We start from the raw sequence: 18887 nt of genomic DNA, 5'->3' as shown, positions 1-18887 counted from the left end.
ATATGCTACGCACTGCTGCTCCTGCCCACCTGGCTACGGAGGCACCAAGAAAAAAAATAGTGGAATAGCTCGTCAAATGCATCTTTCTCTCAAGCAATGGTATGAATCAAGAAGAGTTCAAAATACTGTTTCTCTTTTGCTATATATCTTCATGATCCTAAAGCTATAAATGAACAAATTTCCGACACTTTCAAGGTGTCTTCTCCAGTTTCCTTAAAGAAATATGCCACTTCCATATATTTACGATTGTTTCCTGAACTTCTTACGGATATAAGTAGTGCAGAAGAAACTCCAGATGAGGGCAATGTAAATGAAGACGACAAAGAGGAGGATTTCAAAAAATGCCTCTATCATGAGATGAGCAAATTGGAATCAAAAACTTCCAAGTCCTTAAGTAAGTCCTCTATGTTCAATGCAGGCAGTGAATTCGCAATGCACGAAGTAAAGAAAAAGAGAAGCAAAAATCTATATCAATTGTATGATGCATTAAGGACCATCAAGCCTACAAGCTGTGAAGCAGAGCGTACACTTTCTTCAGCGGGAATTTTCATAACGAAGACTCAGTGCAGTCTCTCTCCAGCCACTATTAATGCCTTATGCTTTTTGAAATGTTACTTCCTTAATAAGGATAAAAAACTAAAATGTGTTTAATGTTTAAATAACTATGGCTGTCACAATGTGGAGTGAGCTCATTAAAATCTGAATCTGTTCTTATAATTTTATGTTTTTCTTCTATTAATGAGACAGCTAATTTAATTAGAAAATTTATCGATAATCTGAATTTTTTTCAATCATTTATCAATAAATGGGCTTTCGATAATTTGCATCCTATATTCTAGATAAATGTCGAGAAAGGCTCACATACATGACCATAGGCAGCATGTTTGGTATCAACAAAAGTACCATTACGATACATAAGGAAACAAGAAACTGAGATGAGAGAGGCAGTGCAAACTTGTGGAATTCTTACTGCTAAATATGCAGCTTATGTATGTGATAAAGTGATATTAAAAATGGAGAATGCACTCTTCATTTGGATTGAAGACCAGCATAAAAAAAAACTTGCCTGTGAACATTGGTATGATTTCCGCTAAGGCCCTCGTTCTTTACAAAAGATTTAAGCAGCAGATCCCCTGTACCAGCAGCACCATGGAAACCACTTTCATTGCCAGCAAAGGCTGGTTCCAGAAATTTAAGAGGCATTATTCACTCCATAATATAAAGATTACGGGCGAGCCTGCTTCAGCTGATCACAAGGCTGCTAAGGCCTACTCTGCGCAACTCACTGAGGAGAAGGAATATAAACCTGAACAGGTTTTCATTGCTGATGAGACAGCATTATTCTGGAAGAAGATGCCTCAGTGCACCTATATAGCCATCAAAGAGAAGAATGCCCCAAAGAGAAGAATGGAAAACCTAGCGCTGGCAATGCGTGACACAAATGTCTTGCGGACTTCTTCTATGCATACGGCAACAACATGATTTGTGGAATGAAGTTCAAGAAAAGCCTCGAAGATATTTTAACACCATACACAGCCATGTTCAACGAGTTCAAATAAAAGAAGAAGCAGCTTCCCATTACAATGTTTCTGAAAAGTACAACTTCTACATCGACGCCTAAAACTCCTCATAATATATTTTTTAAAACAATAGAGTTTTCACACATAATAACAGTTTATTGCTAATCTTAATTACAAATAAAGATACTGCCATTCAAAGAGTACTAGATATAGTGAAAAAAAATCTCATTTCCAAAATTTAACCTTCTATAATAATGGACCTGAAACGTGAGAGCTGAAATTCTGGCAGCTTATTTTTTTTTATATTTCTTATTTATTTTTTTTTTTTATTATATCTACCTCCAGTTGCTTCACTCACTAAAATCAAAGTGTCTCAAGTTTCACGGAACCAGTAAGAAATAAAACAAGGGTAAAAATTAGACAAGCAAGGTTTTTAAAATCATTTACGTGCAGTAAAATTTATATATAGTAAAATGGGTTCTGTTATTTATAAAAGGCATAACAGAAAATTAAAAAGAAAAGAAAGTTACTTTTTTTTTCACTATACAAGACATATATATATATATATATATATATAGTTACTTACCAATAAATAAAACGATTACTTGAAACTGAAGAGAGAGAGCAACTATCCTGATATGAATAACCACCTGCTGTTTCAGGTAATTTAATATCCTGGAGGGTACTCTGAGAAGCTCCTTTAAAACAAATTTAATTATCACATAATTAGTCAATTATTAAACATAAGTACAGGTAATACTTATATTATACGTGTTATACCCAACCTCGTATAACACAGTAGTTTGATTCCTACAAAATCTAGTGTAATGCGAAACCGTGTTATTTTATTATTATTTTTTTTTGATTTGGTAGTTGTTGGCGCATCGGCTTCTGTGGCCATATTGCACCTCCCAAGGTTTTTGCAGTACTTTGATCCAAGCCCGAGGCAGGAATCGAACCCGCGACCTTTGGGTTGCCGGGCAGGTACTTTACTCACTCGGCTAGCCCGGTCGGCAAAACCGTGTTATACGGGACTAAGAAGCAGTACAAAAAGGGGGGGGTTACATTCCAAAATTTAACAAAAATACGCCATTTTTTTAATAACTATCGGAAACTTAATTTTTATAGTAATAATAACTTAATATTTTTATAGTAAAAGGTAAAAATATAAACTGCAGCCATTATCAACCCACTGCAGGATGGAAGCCTCCTCAACAATTCATGTTGAGGGAAATGGATGAACCATAACTACCATGCTGGTCCAGTGCGGGTTGACAGATCGACCATATTTAGCAGTCAGGGACTTGAACCTGGTCTACTTAAAGAGCGTGTGCCACTGCACTCCCGCTCCTGACCACTCAGCTACTTTTATAGTAGCAGTAACTTAGATAGTCCATATTTAAGGTCCATAAAGATTTAAAAAATAACATTTTGGAATTCAAAAGTACATCACCAAGGGTGTCAAGACTAATACTCAAGATTTCTAAGAGGTAAAAGCTAAAGGTTATAATGATTTATGCACCAACATCGAGCCATGATGATGAAGAGGTTGAAGAAATGTACACCGAAATTAGCATGAGCATTAGTAGAGGCATTTGATGCAAGAAAGCAAGCTTATGCAGCATCAGCCAAAACAAAAAAAAATAATAAAATAAAATAAAATAAAATAAAAAAATAAATAAATAAATAACAAATAACCACTTCCACTTCACCCCTCTGTTCGTTCGAAATACCTGTCCAGCTGAGCCTTAAACTTATTTAGGCTATCAACTTCCACGACAAGGGATGGAAGTCTGTTCCACCAACCAACCACCCACTGGCTAAAGGCAAATTTCCTCATGTCTATCCTACATTTGTCATTCCTCAATTTGAATTTATGCCCTCTCAGGTGATTATTCTGAGCAAGAGGAAAAATCCCATCAGCATTGAGCATGCTCAAACCATTCAAGGCTTTATACACCTCTATCAGATCACCTCGCTGGTGTCTAGTCTTCAGACACTGTAATTTGCAAAATTTAAGCCTTTCTTCGTAAGAGCACCCCCTTTGTTCCATTCACTAATCTTGTTGCCCTTCTCTGTACTCATTCCGGCAGCTCTACATCCTTCTTGAAACGAGGCCTCCAGGCCTGTATAGAGTACTCTAGGTGTGGTCTGACCATTGCCTTATACAAGGGAATAATCACCTCCTTATCCCTGCTAGAAAAATTCCTATATATCATTGACAACACACCATGAGCTACTCTTGCAGCCCGTCTGCACTGCTCAGAGAACTTCATATCAGCCTACACAACCACCCCAGGTCCCTTTCATTCTCTACCACTGTCAGTGTAGTACCAGAGTTGATACGTTGCTCTGAGGTTGCTGTTTCCCATATGTAGTACTTTACATTTGTCAATGTTAAACTTCATTTGCCACCACTCAGCCCATCTGCTCAACCTTTCCAGATCCTGTTGCAGCAGCATAGTGTCAGTAGTGTCCTTGACAACCCTGCCAACCTTCGTATCGTCTGCAAACTTGGACATTAAGCTTGATATACCATCATCAATATCATTTATAAATACAGAAAACAATAATGGACCCAACAATGGAAAACAAAACTGAACCCTGAGGGACTCCACTAATAACATTAGTCCACGATGAGCAGTGTCCATTGATTACCACTCTCTGTCTTCTCCCCCTCAACCACCCCTTTATCCATAGCAGCAATTTGCCTCCAATGCCACACTGCTCCAATTTGTGCAGCAGTCTTCCATGTGCAACAGTATCAAAAGCTTTTCTAAGATCCAAGTATATAATATCAAAGTTATTCCCTGCATCCAGTTCTTTTGTGACTGCATCATAGTATTCAATCAAATTGGTCAGGCAAGACTTCCCCTTAACAAAACCATGCTGTGTCCGAGCTATAACTGAAGTCTTGTCTAGATGATCCTGCAGTGCTTCTTTAACCAGTGCCCCCATTAATTTTCCGGGAACAGAAGTTAAACTCACAGGTCTATAATTACTTGTGTCAGCCTTTGATCCTCCTTTGTGAATTGGGGTCACATTTGCACATCTCCAGTCCATGGGTACCTCCCCTGAGTCCAAGGAAGCTCTCATAATGATGGCTAAGGGTTTGCTTACTTCCTTTGCTGCCTCCTTTAATATAACTGGATAGATCCCATCCACCCCAGGTGCCTTTCTTCAACAATTTCTACTCCACTTTACTCTCAGTTATTACAAGATTCTCTAGCTTACTTCCAGAGTTAAATATCTCCTCATGTGTGAATGTCGATGCAAAATATTCATTTAGTTTGTTAGCTACCTGAGCAGGATCATCAACAGTTGACCCATCGATATCAAGTGGACCAATCTGATTCATCCCCTTCCTTCTAGAGTTTACATAAGTAAATAACTCTTTGCTGTTTTTCTTTGCATCCCTTGCCAAAGATATCTCGTAATCTGCCTTCGCCTGCCTAACTTCCTTTGTAACTTGGTTACAGATCAACTTGTATCTATCATAGGCTTCTGTGTCACGTGTTAATTTGTATGTATCCCATGCATTTTTCTTCTCTGCCATATGTCTCATTAGTTCATCTGACATCCATATAGGCCTAAACCTTGAACAATATTTCTTAGTTAGTATGTAAAGCCTAGTAGCTTCCAAGATAAGTTCTTTGAATGCTTCCCATTTTGAATTTGCTGTTGGTAACATCATCAGTTGGTCCCACTGTATAGAATTTAAATACTGTCTCAGTCAATCGTAGTTGCCTTTACGAAAGCAATAACCTTTCCCTTTACCCCTAACGGTAGTTACCTCTTTGAGTAAATCCCACTTCAGCACACTGTGATCACTGCCACCTAGTGGTTCATTTATCTGCAGATTCTTAATGCATGAATAATCACTACTGATAATCAAATCAAGAGTATTACTCCCTCTAGTTGCCTCCCAAACATGCTGATGTAGAAAACAATCATCCAATAAATCCACAAAAGCCTTGCTAGTGTGTGAGTGACCTGCCCCCAAATTCCAGTCCATATCTGGGAAATTAAAAAAACCCCCATTATAAGACTCTCTGATTTACTGGCCCACTCTATTTCCCTGTACAGTTTCTTATTATACTCATCAGAGTCATTAGGCCTATAGCACACTCCTACTCTCAATTTTGATCTGCCAATGCTTAAGTCACACCAAACTGACTCGACACTGCACTGTCCAGCGATGTCGACTGGCTTCACTTCCTTGGATTTTATGTGTTTCTTAAATAATAGCATAACCCCTCCTCCCTTCCTATCCTATCTATCCTTTCTGTAGACATTGTACTCCCCAAATTCCAGTTCTGCATTCCTTATATCTGTGTGACACCACGTCTCTGAAATCCCAACAATATCTGCCTTTGATGTTTTGAGCAATACCTCAAATTCATCAAATTTATTTACTAAACTCCTAGCATTGGTGTACACGAGAGTCTTCTAGACGAGCAGAAAACCCACTACACTATGAAAATGGGAGACTTCAATGCTAAAGTTGATAAAAGACAAAATAGCAAAGAAAGGGGAACTATAGGAAATTTTGGAACAAAATTTCTCTGAAGATGCAGAATTGGCACTGGCGACTTCACCGCATAATGTTTTGGAAACCAGTGCGATGCTTGAACCTATTAAGCTACCCACTGCTTGCCATGAACTTGGCTTAGGGTTCGCCATACTTATCCTTAATAACTTCATAAATACTTCTTGCTTTTGCTTGAATGGCCATTGGGCTCTTGTTTCTGAATCTGATTTTCCATCCAAATTATTAACAGCTTTTCCATTTTTGATACAGCACCTGAACACCATTTTGTGATCACTGCTGATCTTCAATGCGTTGATCCTTTAACATGTTCTTTTATACGCACACTGTCCCTTAAAATAGTATTCACTGTTGAAGCAGTGAGGCCTAATTCCGTACAATAGATGACAAACTTTGTCCTGCTTCGTACTTCGTAATTAATCATCTTCATTTCTAAATCAATTTTGTTTCGTTTCTTAGCACTGCCAGCATTTGCACTTTCTGTTGGTCCCTTTCCCTTCAGCATTGTAATAAGGAAATAGGAATGAAGAGAGGATTCTGAAAATTTATTTGTGTTTTTTATATGATTGAAGATTTCACTCATTTAACCATCATACTGTAATGAAAACCCACAGAATTCCAGTTATCGGTATTAATGCAAATGCAATAAGATGGAGTTTACTACCCGTTTATAAAATATTGTGCTAACAGAAATGCCTAATAAACTGGAAAGTGAAAATTGTTTTTATTTTATGGTAGTGACCTCCAGAAATGTGTTTTAGAAAAATATCACAAAGGCGTTCAAAATTGTTTCTTATAACAGAACATATGATACTGATGAAAGTGTAGTGCAATTTCTATTATAAAAATGACCTTTTAGAGATATTTAAAGATATAAACTTTAAAGATTTAAAGATATAAACAGGCTTAGTTATATAACGAAAATTTCAATTTCCGAGGTCTTGGAACGAATTACCAAAAGAAAAAAAAAAAAAAAAAAAAAATGCATTATTGGGTTCAAGTTACAATTTTTTCACGATACCTCCATTTATTCCTACAGGATGCAAAATACGTTTCCACTATTTTTTGTACCGGCTGGCAAAAAGTTACATAAAATCGAATTTCCTTAAGTTGAGTATTACGTATGCCGGGAAGTGACTGTACTTGGATTTCAGGAAAGCTTTTGATACTGTTGAACGTGGCAGTCCCGTACAAATTGGAGCAGTATGGCATTAAGGGGAAGTTTCTACAATCGATAAAAGTATTGTTGAGCGGGAGAAGACAGAGGGTGGTAATCAATGCACACTGCTCTTCGTGGACTAATGTTATTCGTAGTGTCCCCCAGATTTTGGTGTTGGGAGCATTGTTGTTTTGTATATTTATAATGATATTGATGAAGGTATATCAAGCTTAATGTGCAAGTTTGCACATGATACAAAGGTTGGCAGGGTTGTTAATGACAGCATGCTGCGGCAACAGGATCTGGAAAAGTTAGGCAGATGGGCTGAGAAGTGCCAACTGAAGTTTAACATTGACAAATGCAAAGTACTGCAACTATGTGGTGTTACACTCGAGTTGGTGGAGAATGAAAGAGACCTGGCAGTAATTGTGCAGTCAGATATTAAGTTTTCTGAGCAATGCAGACAGGATGCCAGAGTAGGTCATGAGGTCTTATCAGAGATATACATACATTTTGCTAGCAGGGATAAGGAGGTGATTATCCCCTTGTATAAGACAATGGTCAGGTCACACCTTAAGTGCTGCGTACAGGTCTGGAAGCCTCATTTTAGGAATGATGTAGAGTTGCTAGAATAAGTATAGAGAAGGGCAACAAGACTGGTGAAGGGAAACAAAGGGGTGCTCTTATGAAGAAAGGCTTCAATTCTGCAAATTGCAGCTTCTAGAGACTAGGTACCTGCAAGGCGATCTGATTGAGGTGTATAAGTCCTTGAATGGATTGAGCAGGTTCAATGCTGATGGGATTCTTCCTCTTGCTCAGATTAGAAACCTGAGGGGGCATAGATTCAAACTGAGGGAAGACAGTTGTAGAATAGATGTGTGAAAGTTTGCTTTTAGCGAGCGGGTAGTTGATTGCTGGAACAAACTTCCATCTGTTGTTGTGGAAGTTTATCAAACTCTAACAGGGAGCTAAGTGATTTTGTAATAACCGAGACCAAAGTGGAGGAGAAATTGTTGAAGTTAAACTTAAAAAAGGCACCTGGAGCAGATGGAATCTATCCAGTTATAATGGAGGCAGCAAGGGAAGTAAGCAGACCCTTAGAATCCGGGAAGGCCCCCGTGGACTGGAGGTGCGCAAATGTATCCCGAATTCACAAAGGGAATTCCAAAAGTGACACAAATAATTATAGACCTGTTAGTTTAACTTCTGTTCCGGGGAAAATAATGGAGTCATTGGTTAAAGAGGTGATGCAGGATCACCTAGACAGGACAGCAGTAACAGCTCACACACACACACACACAGCGTGGGTTTGTCTGACCAGTTTGATTGGATACTACATTGTGTTCACAAAGGAACTGGATGCAAAAAATAATTTTGATGTCATATACTTGGATTTCAGAAAAACTTTTGATACTGTGGCACATGGAAGACTGCTATACAAATTGGAGCAGTATGGCATTAAGGGCAAGTTACTGCAATGGATAAAGGGATGGTTGAGTGGGAGACGGCATAGAGTGGTAATAAATGGACACTGCTATATGTGAATATTATTAGTGGAGTCCCCCAGGGTTCGGTGCTGGGCAAATGTTGCATTTTGTATTTTTCAATGATATCGATGAAGGTATATCAGGCTTAATGTTCAAGTTTGCAGATGATACAAAGGTTGGCAGGGTTGTTAATGACAGTAAAGACAGTATGCTACTGCAACAGGATCTAGAAAAGTTAGGAAGATAGGCTGAGAAGTGGCAACTGAAGTTTAACATTGACAAATGCAAAGTACTACATATGGATAGCAGTAACCCAAGAGAAATGTACCAACTGTTTGATGCTACAATCAGAGAGGTGGAGAATGAAAAAGACCTGAGGGTAATTGTGCAGTCAGATATGAAGTTCTCTGAGCAGTGCAGATGGGCTGCCAGAGCAGGTCATGGAGTTTTTTCAATGATATATAGGAATTTTGCTAGCAGAGACAAGGAGGTAATTATCCCTTTGTATAAGGCAATGGTCAGGCCACACCTTGAGTACTGTATACAGGTCTGGATGCCTCGTTTTAGGAAGGATGTAGAGTTGCTATAACAAGATTGGTGAGAGGAACAAAGGGGTGCACTTACGAAGAAAGGCTTATTAAGTTCTGCAAGTTGCAGCATCTTGAGACTAGGCACCTGCAAGGTGATCTGATTGAGGTGTATAAGGCCTTGAATGGTTTGAGCGGGCTAAATGCTAATTGGATACTTTCGCTTGCTCAGGTTACGAACCTGAGAGAGCATAAATTCAAATTGGGGAAAGACAGTTGCAGGATAGATGTGCGGAAGTTTGCCTTTAGCCAGCGGGTAGTTGATTGGTTGAACAGACTTCCATCTTTTTCGTGGAAGTTGATAGCCTAAATAAATTTAAGGCTGAGCTGTACAGGTATTTGGAACGAAAGTGGGGTGAAATCAGTCTTTTTTTTTTTTGGCTGATGCTGTATAAGCTTGCTTTCTTGCATCATATGCCTTTACTAATGCTAATATCTACTGCTTTAGCAGACAAATAATATTTCAATGAAACAATGTAGTAGTTCTTTAACGTAGTTCACTTTACATTATACAATGTGAGGGGCAGTCAATAAGTATTTGCCCTCACCATGAAATTTAAGTTCAGCACCTTTGATTAGTGAATGTAATCTGTAAGTTATTTTGTATACGTTCTGCTAAACATGAATTACAATCTTTCACTGTTAGCGAAAAACTGAAAATAATTCAAGGCAAAAAAATTAGAAATCTTGCTACTAGTAGGAAAAAATTCAAATTCTTTTTCTTCTTTTTTTGTGTCTTAAAAAATCAGAGTGTGCAGTTATTCAAAGGTGTGAGTATTCAAGAATATACGGAAAATTTATACTTGACAATTATACCTCATTTCTCAATTCATTTCCAACGCACTACAACCCATAATTTGACCAGTAGTCAAAATGTGGATTGCAATACATCGGTCAAAACAAATTTTAACTGCAGATTTCTTTTTACCTCATTAATTACGGTTAAGTTTACTATAATGCTAAGTTAGACACTGATTTTAGTGGCTAACCTAGCAAACCTGACAAGGAGGCTGCTAGCCATCATCCCAGAGTAACACACGACCTGAGGTATGCACAATAAGAACTCAAATCTGTACACCACACCTACAAAAAATGCATGGCACGCTATTAACAGTTGCACTGGTACACTGGATGCCATGAGGCTGTAAACTCTGCTGCCCACAAACAACTATACCAAGTTGTTGTTGTTATTTGGTTTTTAGGAGCATTAGCAACTAAGGCCATATTGCTCCAGGGATATGCGGTGGTCATTTCCTGACCTTTCCGCATTCTCCATATTTGGTGGTCACGGGCTCGAACCCCAAGCTAATCAAGAAGCGTGTGCTACGCACTGCTGCTCCTGCCCACCTGGCTACAGAGGCGCCACTATACCAAGTATAAAAATAAAATTATTTATTTAGTTAAATAAGGTTAGCTTACCTAAAATTGATAATCTAACCTTATTTAACAATTTAATTAGTGATTATCTATTAAGTAAATATATCAAGTTTTAGCCATCCCTAAAAAGAAAAACATCCTATCACGTGGCACCTGGTAGATGTAGTTTTTTTTGTTGAATTGAAAATGGTGTTTTATTAATTAAGAGTAACATAAATTATTTTTGTTTGATCTTGTGCTGTATTCATTTTTTAAACCATCTTCTATTATACCTCCTCCTCTCCCCTTCAAAAAAAAAAAAAAAAAAAAGCGATTTTCAGAAAAATATATACAATGAGCAAAAAAAAAAAATTATAATATTCCATTGATGCAGATATATTACCCATAACTTATACATCACCCATCCTGAAGGCTGGGTAGGGGTACAAAATGTTTGTTAAATGAACTAAGTTTGTACACTATACCTAATTCTTAAAAAAAAAAAAAAAATTCACATTCTGCAGCTGGCACGTGTCAGAGGCCAAACAGATAACCTCTCAACCTGTAAATCAAAACAAAAACCAAAAACTTAAAATATTAAATCATAATCTAGAAAATGGTTATGGGGAAATACATATGGGAAGATTTGATTTTATTTCTAAAATTTTAAAAAAATCCCTGAAAATTTTAAGTGGTATCTGTCAGATCCCAGTGTGAAGGTCAAAAGTTTTTGTATTCTCCAGTCACATCAGCTGAAATTGAAGCAACATTTTCGCTCATAATATATGTTCCCTCATTAAACACAAGTTTTAATTTTGAAATTTTTAAGAAAATTCTTACGTGTAACGAATGACAGTAATTCTCTACTAATTAGACTTGCACCCATTAAATCAGTTTAAAAGTCATAAATGCCTTTTCTGGACATGACTTCAATTAGAAATCATTGTTACTCCGTAGCATTTAGTTGTATGAAGGACATCAAGTTCCAGGGCCTATAACAATCCCTTGATCACACAAATGCCTCTCCCCTTTTAACCAGCATTTATGAATCTTATTTTTTTAAATTCTTATCTTGCATCTTTGTTGGACTTTTTTTTTATGTTGTTTATGTTTGACTAGTTTATTTTTTGATTTTTATTCACCACTACCCCACCCTCTGAAAAATGCAATGCGCCAGTGCTCCTAATTACTATTACACAGAGCTGGAATACATACCCGAATACAGGCACACATCCGAGGATATGCGGTGGTCATTTCTTATTCTCCAGTACACATACACGCGCGCGCATGGGAGATCAAGCCCATATACATTGTCACAAGAAATGCACAGTCAATTTGTTACAGGTTTCGATTATATCTTTAGAACAAGGCTCCTACACAAGGATCTTTGTGTAGGAGCCTACACAAGGATCTTTGTGGCAAGTGATTGACAGGTCTAGCTCTGCTCACTGCTTAGCAGTGATTGGTAGGTCTAGTTTTGTGAGTATACTGTATTAGAATTCATTTCATAGGTTATCATTTTACCAATCAATTGCTTTGGATTTAATTTTCCATAATTTACCACTTATTTTATGTTGAGATAAGTGCTAATGGTTATAAAAATTTAGGTTAGCTTATGCCATCAAATTAGAATGAATTCAAACAAAAAAGTGCCTGTAATCTTCAGAAGATTAGGGACATTGTTTTTCACTTAAATCCATCTTGAATTGGTAGCATAAATTAGCCTGACCTTTTTTCACTGGTCTAAATGAAAATCTATTGAAAAAACTACTCTTTCACTCTTGAACAATCCAATGCTACAGGAGGAAAAAGCTTGAATCAGTCCCAATTTGGTTGTACAAACAAACCTGACCTTTTTTTTTTTGCTAGTCAAAATGAAAGCCTATGAAAGCCTATTAAAACACTCCTTCCACTAGAATAATCCCACACCAGGAGAGAAGAGTATCGAGACTGTAAGTCTAGTACAAACAAATGTTAGGTTTCCCTGCTGTACATCGTAATTCTTGCTGGCTGTACTCGCTTGCAAAACAGCATTTACAATAACGATTGTGGTGATTATTATTATTATTAGCTATATAGTGCAATGAAGCCTGAGGCTTATGCTGCACCAGCCAAAAAAAAAAAAAATTTCCAAGTTACCCTGAGAGAGAGAGAGAGGAATCACCAAGAAAGAGAAGAATGATGATATCCAGCTCAGGACCCTGGGTATGCCAAACCCATACTCACCAGATGTAAGCCCCTGGGGAATAAGCAATCAATCACTGCAAAGCAGTAGGCAGAGCTAGACCTGCCCATTACTTGTTGCAAAAACCCATGAATAAGAGCCTTATTCTAAAGTTTAACAAATGTTTCTGTACTGGTTTTAAAAAAAATACAGAAACGTTATGAACTCCTGTGATCTGGGTGCCCATATGAAGAATCACCTGTTTTGCTCAGAGTGAATACCGTTTTGCTATCTATTTCTGTGAGTAATTTCATTTTCTGATTTAAAATCAATGGCAAAGGAGGAAAGTCGATTCCCATTATCCCCCTTAGGTGCTGGTTTAAATTTGTGAAGCTGTTTTTCCTCCCAAGATCTTCCAATTACTGCAAAGCAGTAGGTGGAGTTAGACCTGTCCATCACTTATCACAAAGATCTATGTGTAAGAACTTTGTACTAAAGACTAACAAAAATTTTATTTACTAAAAAACAATATTTTCATCAAAACTGTTTTCTTTCTGAATATAGAAAGTAAGCTCCATCAGAAGGCAATGCAAAATAAACTTAACACAATAAAAAAATTAAAAACTACACAATATGCAGGTAACATTATACAACTCCACTGGTTCATTACTTGCATTATACAGGGTATATCAATGCGCCTGATGTCATTCTTGCAAATCTAAGTTTAGCTCACTTATACATAGATCGGGAAAACAATTTTTTTTCTGCCTCCTAGTGTTGGATTACTCAAGCAAAAGAAATAGTTTTTTTAATAGATTTTCATTTTGAACTACTTAAAGAAGAATATTATTATTATTATTATTAGCCATATGGTGTAAGGAAGCCTGAGGCTTATGCTGCACCAGCAAAAAAAAAAAAAAAAAAAAATTCCTGAATTACCCTGAGTGAGAGAGAATCAGAAGTAGAAGGAAATCACCAAGAAAGAGAAGAATGACATCCAGCTCAGGACCCTGAGTGTGCCAAGCCCACACATTAGTTTAAGTCACCAATTCAAGCGAAAAAAAAAAACGGTGTCTCCATAACAGGGGCGTTGTAGGATATGTGGCGCCTGGATGCCAATTGAAATTTGGGATCCCCCTTTAAAATTTTCTTCATGGGTATGTAAGTTTTTTTCAGGCGCCACATACCCTAGGAATGTTGGCGGCTGGGTGCAGTGCACCCTGGGGATTCTCAGGGTGGCCCAACCCTGGTCCATAATCTTCTCTACAATAGATTACGAAAACCATTTTACACATGAATCCATTAGTCGTGGGGTTTTTTAACCCCCCCCCCTTTGGCGCTGTTTAAAACAGTGGCTAGTGGGGGATAAACACCAAAACTAAGATTAACTATAGCAACCTAGGCATGTCAATCACTCGCAACAACCAATCGGAAGAGGTATCAGATTATTATTATTAGCCATATGGTGCAAGAAAGCTTGAGGCTTATTCTGCACCAGCCAAAAAAAATTTCAGTTAGACAAACAGAGAGATAGAGAGGGAATCACCAAGAAAGAGAAGAATGATGATATCTAGCTCAGGACCCTGGGTGTGAGCCCCTGGGGTTAATTATTATTATTAGCCTTATGGTGCAAGGAAGCCTGAAGCTTATGCTGCACAAGGCAAAAGAAAAAAAAAAAATTCTAAATTACTCCGGGAGAGTAATAGAGAGAAGTAGAAGGGCTGTTGTTGTTGTTGTTATTTGGTTTTTAGGAGCATTAGCAACTAAGGCCATATTGCTCCGGTGCGGTGGTCATTCCCTGACCTTTCCGCATCCTCCGTATTTGGTGGTGACGGGCTCGAACCCCGGTCTAATCAAGATGCGTGTGATACGCACTGCTGCTCCTTCCCACCTGGCTACGGAGGCGCCGAGAAGTAGAAGGGTACACCAAGAAAGAGAAGAATGATGATATCCAGCTCATGACCCTGGGTGTGTCATGCCTATACTCACTAGATTGTAAAGACTAACTTTTTTTTTTTTTGTCCGTTATTTTACTTTTATTAACATAATACAACGGTTTTTTTTTTTTTTTATAACTTTACGTTAACAAGCATAATACAATGGTTTTCCCTCATATGCCGTTATATTAAATTCAAACGTTTATTCACTGCGGAAGTGTTTTCTCAATCTATGTATAAGTGACACTACACTAAACTTAGATTTGAAAAAATGACGTCAGGCGCATTGATATACCCCGTATAATGCAAGTATGCCTTTTTTTATTATTTTTTTTTTTTTTTATTTTAGTTATAATTTACTTTCCTTACACACATCATTATTTTTAACTTGTAGACTACTCACCGGCATTTATAGTAATATCTTTCCATCTTGAAGCTGGATCAGGATAAGGTGTTACTTCGACGTATAAAACTTCTCCCATTCTGGGAGATCTTAAGAAAATCACGTCTGATGATAATATGAACTATAATAATACTCATTCAATAATTCATACCATAATGCTCATAAACACCACGTTTTCAAATATGAAATACTTATTTTAGCGCCAAGAAAGGATGAACACTACCGCCATCACGTAAATACGGAATCTCCACAATTCTAGATCAGTATATAATTTAAACTATTTCTCTTCGTATTCAGAGGTTTAATCGCACCCCAATTATTCAAATTCGTTCCATTAATTAAAGACAGAAAATTAAGCTAAAGAGGCTAATACATTTTTTAGAGCCGGATAGAGAAATTTCTGTGACCCACGCATAATAAGTTTAGAGGGACTAAAACAAAAACGTCGGAAAAGTCCTCAGATCAACAATCTTTTCATTGTCCAGAGGTATCCCGCTACATTACAGCCCTGAAACAATTCTGGTACTGCATCTACGTAAATCCAGCCTTTAAATGTATATAAAACATAGCCGATTGATGCTCTTGCCCAAATCCCCGAACTAAAAGTCAAGCATAATACCCAAGGGGCTCACATCTGGTGAGAATGGACTTGGCACACCCAGGATCCTGAGCTGGATATCATCACTCTTCTCTTTCTTGGTAATTCCCTTTTACTTCTGAATCTTGTTTTCTCTCTACCACTCTCTCTCTTTCTCAAGGTAATACAGAATTTTTTTTTTTTTTTTTTTTTTTGGCTGGTGCAGCATAAACCTCAGGCTTCTTGCACCACACGGCTAACAATAATAATAAGTGAATCACTAATAATAATGATTCACTTCTTCTTCTTCTTCTTCTCTCTCTCTCTCTCTCTCTCTCTCTCTCGGGGTAATTCAGAATTTTTTTTTTTTTTTTTCACTGGTGCAACATAAGCCTCAGGCTCCCTTGCACAGTAATAATAATAATAATAACAATAATAATAATATGGTGCCAAAGACTCTACATAGCAGCCTAGCAGTAATATGTCTCCCAGAAAACACCTACAAGGAACTCCAGAAAGTCGCAATCCTGAACACCTGTAGGATAGTCAGAGATTTCCTCGACCGACAGTAACACCAGACATTACAACCACCCTGAGTACTTGGTAGCAGTACCCGTCACGGAGTGGAACCCCTCAAATCAGGAAAAAATAATATAAGAGCAACAACAATAATAATGATAATGAAGGATTACTTCGAGAACGACACAGCACCACTCCACCAGGCCATAAGTAAGATAGATAAGTGGTATACCCCACTCAACCTTAGCGAGGAACCCCGTCCTACCCAGACCGTTCAAGAAACGAAGTTAGAAAGATGGGAAAAAAAGAAGACACTCCATGGCATGCACTATAATGATCTCCATCAGGGTCACAAAGATAAAATTGCTTCCAGTACATGGCTCACGAGCGGGACGCTCTTCCCCGAGACTGAATGATTCATGCTTGTCATCCAAGACCAGGTAATCAACACCAAGAACTATAGAAAATACATTGACAAGGAGCCCGGAGTGTTAGATGACACATCTCGACGATGCCACCTGGCCCCAGAAACGATCCACACATCACCGCGGAATGCAAGGTGATCACAAAGACTGAATACACTGATAGACACGACCAGGTAGCCAGGATAATACATCAGAAGCTATCAAGGAAATACCAGTTGGTCGAAGAAAGTGAACCGTACTAAAATTACGAAGCCCAGGCAGTACTAGAGACCCCAACCCACAAGCTGTACTGGGACCACGCCATAATAACTGATAGGACAATCCCGCACAACAGACCAGACATAACCCTAGTGGACAAGAAGGAAAAGGCTACCTATCTGATTGACATAGCGGTACCCAACAGTGGCAACCTGCACAAAAACCCATGGGGAAAATATCAGGAAGCACACGTACCTAAAACAGGAGATCGAAGAGATGTGGCATATGGAACAAGTAACGACCAGCCCGATCGTCGTGTCAACCGCAGGTATGGTGCAAAAGACCCTACATAACAGCCTAGCAGCAATAGATCTCCCAGCGAACACCTACAAGGAACTCCAGAAAGTTGCAATCCTGAACACTTGTAGGATTGTCAGAGAGTTCCTCGACCAACAGTAACATCAAACATAACAACAACCACCCTGTGTACTTGGTAGCAATACCCGTCACGAGGTGGAACCCCCAATCAGGGAGAAATAATATAAGAGCAGCAAAAATAATACAATACAATACAATACAATTTAATAATAATAATAATAATACAATACAATACAATACAATTTAATAATAATAATAATAATAATACAATACAATACAATACAATTTATTTTCAAGAGAATATGTTTACAATAAATTAATTTGTTAAGAAAAGTGAATTTCTTGACAATAAATTGAAATTCTTCATTTAAAACAGTTTTGTATACAAATTCTTTTACTACCAGAAAAGACAATGAAGTCACTATTCATAGTACATTCCACACTGTACACAGAGATAATAATAATAATAATAGTAAAATTGTATTGTATTGTAAAAAAAATAATAATAAATAATAATAATAGTAAATGATAATAGTAAAATTGTATTGTATTGTAAAAAAAAATAAATAAATAATAATAATATGAAGTATTATAAAAAATCCAAAATTGATTTAGGATGAATCTTGGGGAGGTATTTTTTTAAAATATGTAATCTTGAATTTTTCTTTGAACCATGCGAGATTGTCTTTTTTTCGTCTCGAGGTCTCTCATCCTCTTTAATAGCAACTCCGTAGAACTGCATTCAGACAGTTGCTCACACCATGCCATTGCAGTTTCTAGCCAGTGAAGGCCTCTGCGTGAGCAGGCCGACTCCCTCTTCTTATTCGTCAATAGAATCACCTTGCTTAAGTCAGCACGTTCTTCATCCTGAACTAATGCAACAATTTCTTCTTTAGTTAAAATATGGATAACCAGGATTATCAGAATCGTTGTTTAACCATTTGCATCATCTTGCCTACACAAAACCCGTCTGGTCAAGATGATGCAGGGGACAGTAGTAGTGGCGTGTGATGCAAGCAAGCAAGTGTATGAGCTTATGCAGCATCAGCCAAAAAAAAAAAAAAAAAAATCACACCATTCCCTCCAAATGTCTGTCCAGTTCCTCCTTAAATTTATTTAACCTATCAACTTCCACAACGACAGATGGAAGTTTGTTCCAGCAATTAACCACCCACTGGCTAAAGGCAAATTTCTGCACATCTATTCTACATTTGTCTTTTCTTAATTTGAATATATGCCCCCTTAGGTTCGTAATCTGAACAAGTGGAAGGATCCCATCAGAATTCAGCGTGCTCAACCCATTCAAGGCCTTATACACCTCAATCAGATCACCGCGCAGGTGCCTAGTCTCCAGCCACTGCATTTTGTAGAACTTAAGCGTCTCTTGGCCTGTACGCAGTACTCAAGGGGTTAATTCAAGTAATCCTTTGAATTAAAGTTACAATCTCACCCACGTCTTCATTCAAATCTTGCACATGTGTGACCATCTCTTTGGCAGCACCCAGGGCCGCATTTACACATTCGGAGGCCCTAAGCGCAACACAATTACGAGGCCCCAAAATGTCAGTTCAAATCAGTACAAAGTAAAAATATTGCTTCATACGTTTATTTCAGTTAATCATTCATAT

The 18887-nt window shown here is 37.7% G+C and overlaps 1 protein-coding gene across 1 annotated transcript in view; it reads right to left on the bottom strand.

Moving 5' to 3' along the window:
• Positions 1 to 15303, bottom strand: part of Nup160 (nuclear pore complex protein Nup160) — a 507399-nt gene extending 492096 nt beyond the window's left edge. The window contains exons 1-2 of the mRNA XM_090382015.1: positions 15163 to 15303; positions 2107 to 2218 (exon numbers count right to left, since the gene is read on the bottom strand). Of these exons, the coding sequence (XP_090238141.1) occupies positions 2107 to 2218; positions 15163 to 15241 (191 nt within the window). The 5' untranslated portion in view covers positions 15242 to 15303. The remainder of the gene's footprint in view (positions 1 to 2106; positions 2219 to 15162) is intronic.
• Between the last annotated feature and the right edge of the window lie 3584 nt (positions 15304 to 18887).

The sequence above is a fragment of the Mastigoproctus giganteus genome, chromosome 9 (genome assembly GCF_048544385.1).
Source record: "Mastigoproctus giganteus isolate SK-2022 chromosome 9, ASM4854438v1, whole genome shotgun sequence".
NCBI classification, from domain to species: domain Eukaryota; kingdom Metazoa; phylum Arthropoda; class Arachnida; order Uropygi; family Thelyphonidae; genus Mastigoproctus; species Mastigoproctus giganteus.
This window is presented reverse-complemented; position numbering and strand designations above follow the sequence as displayed.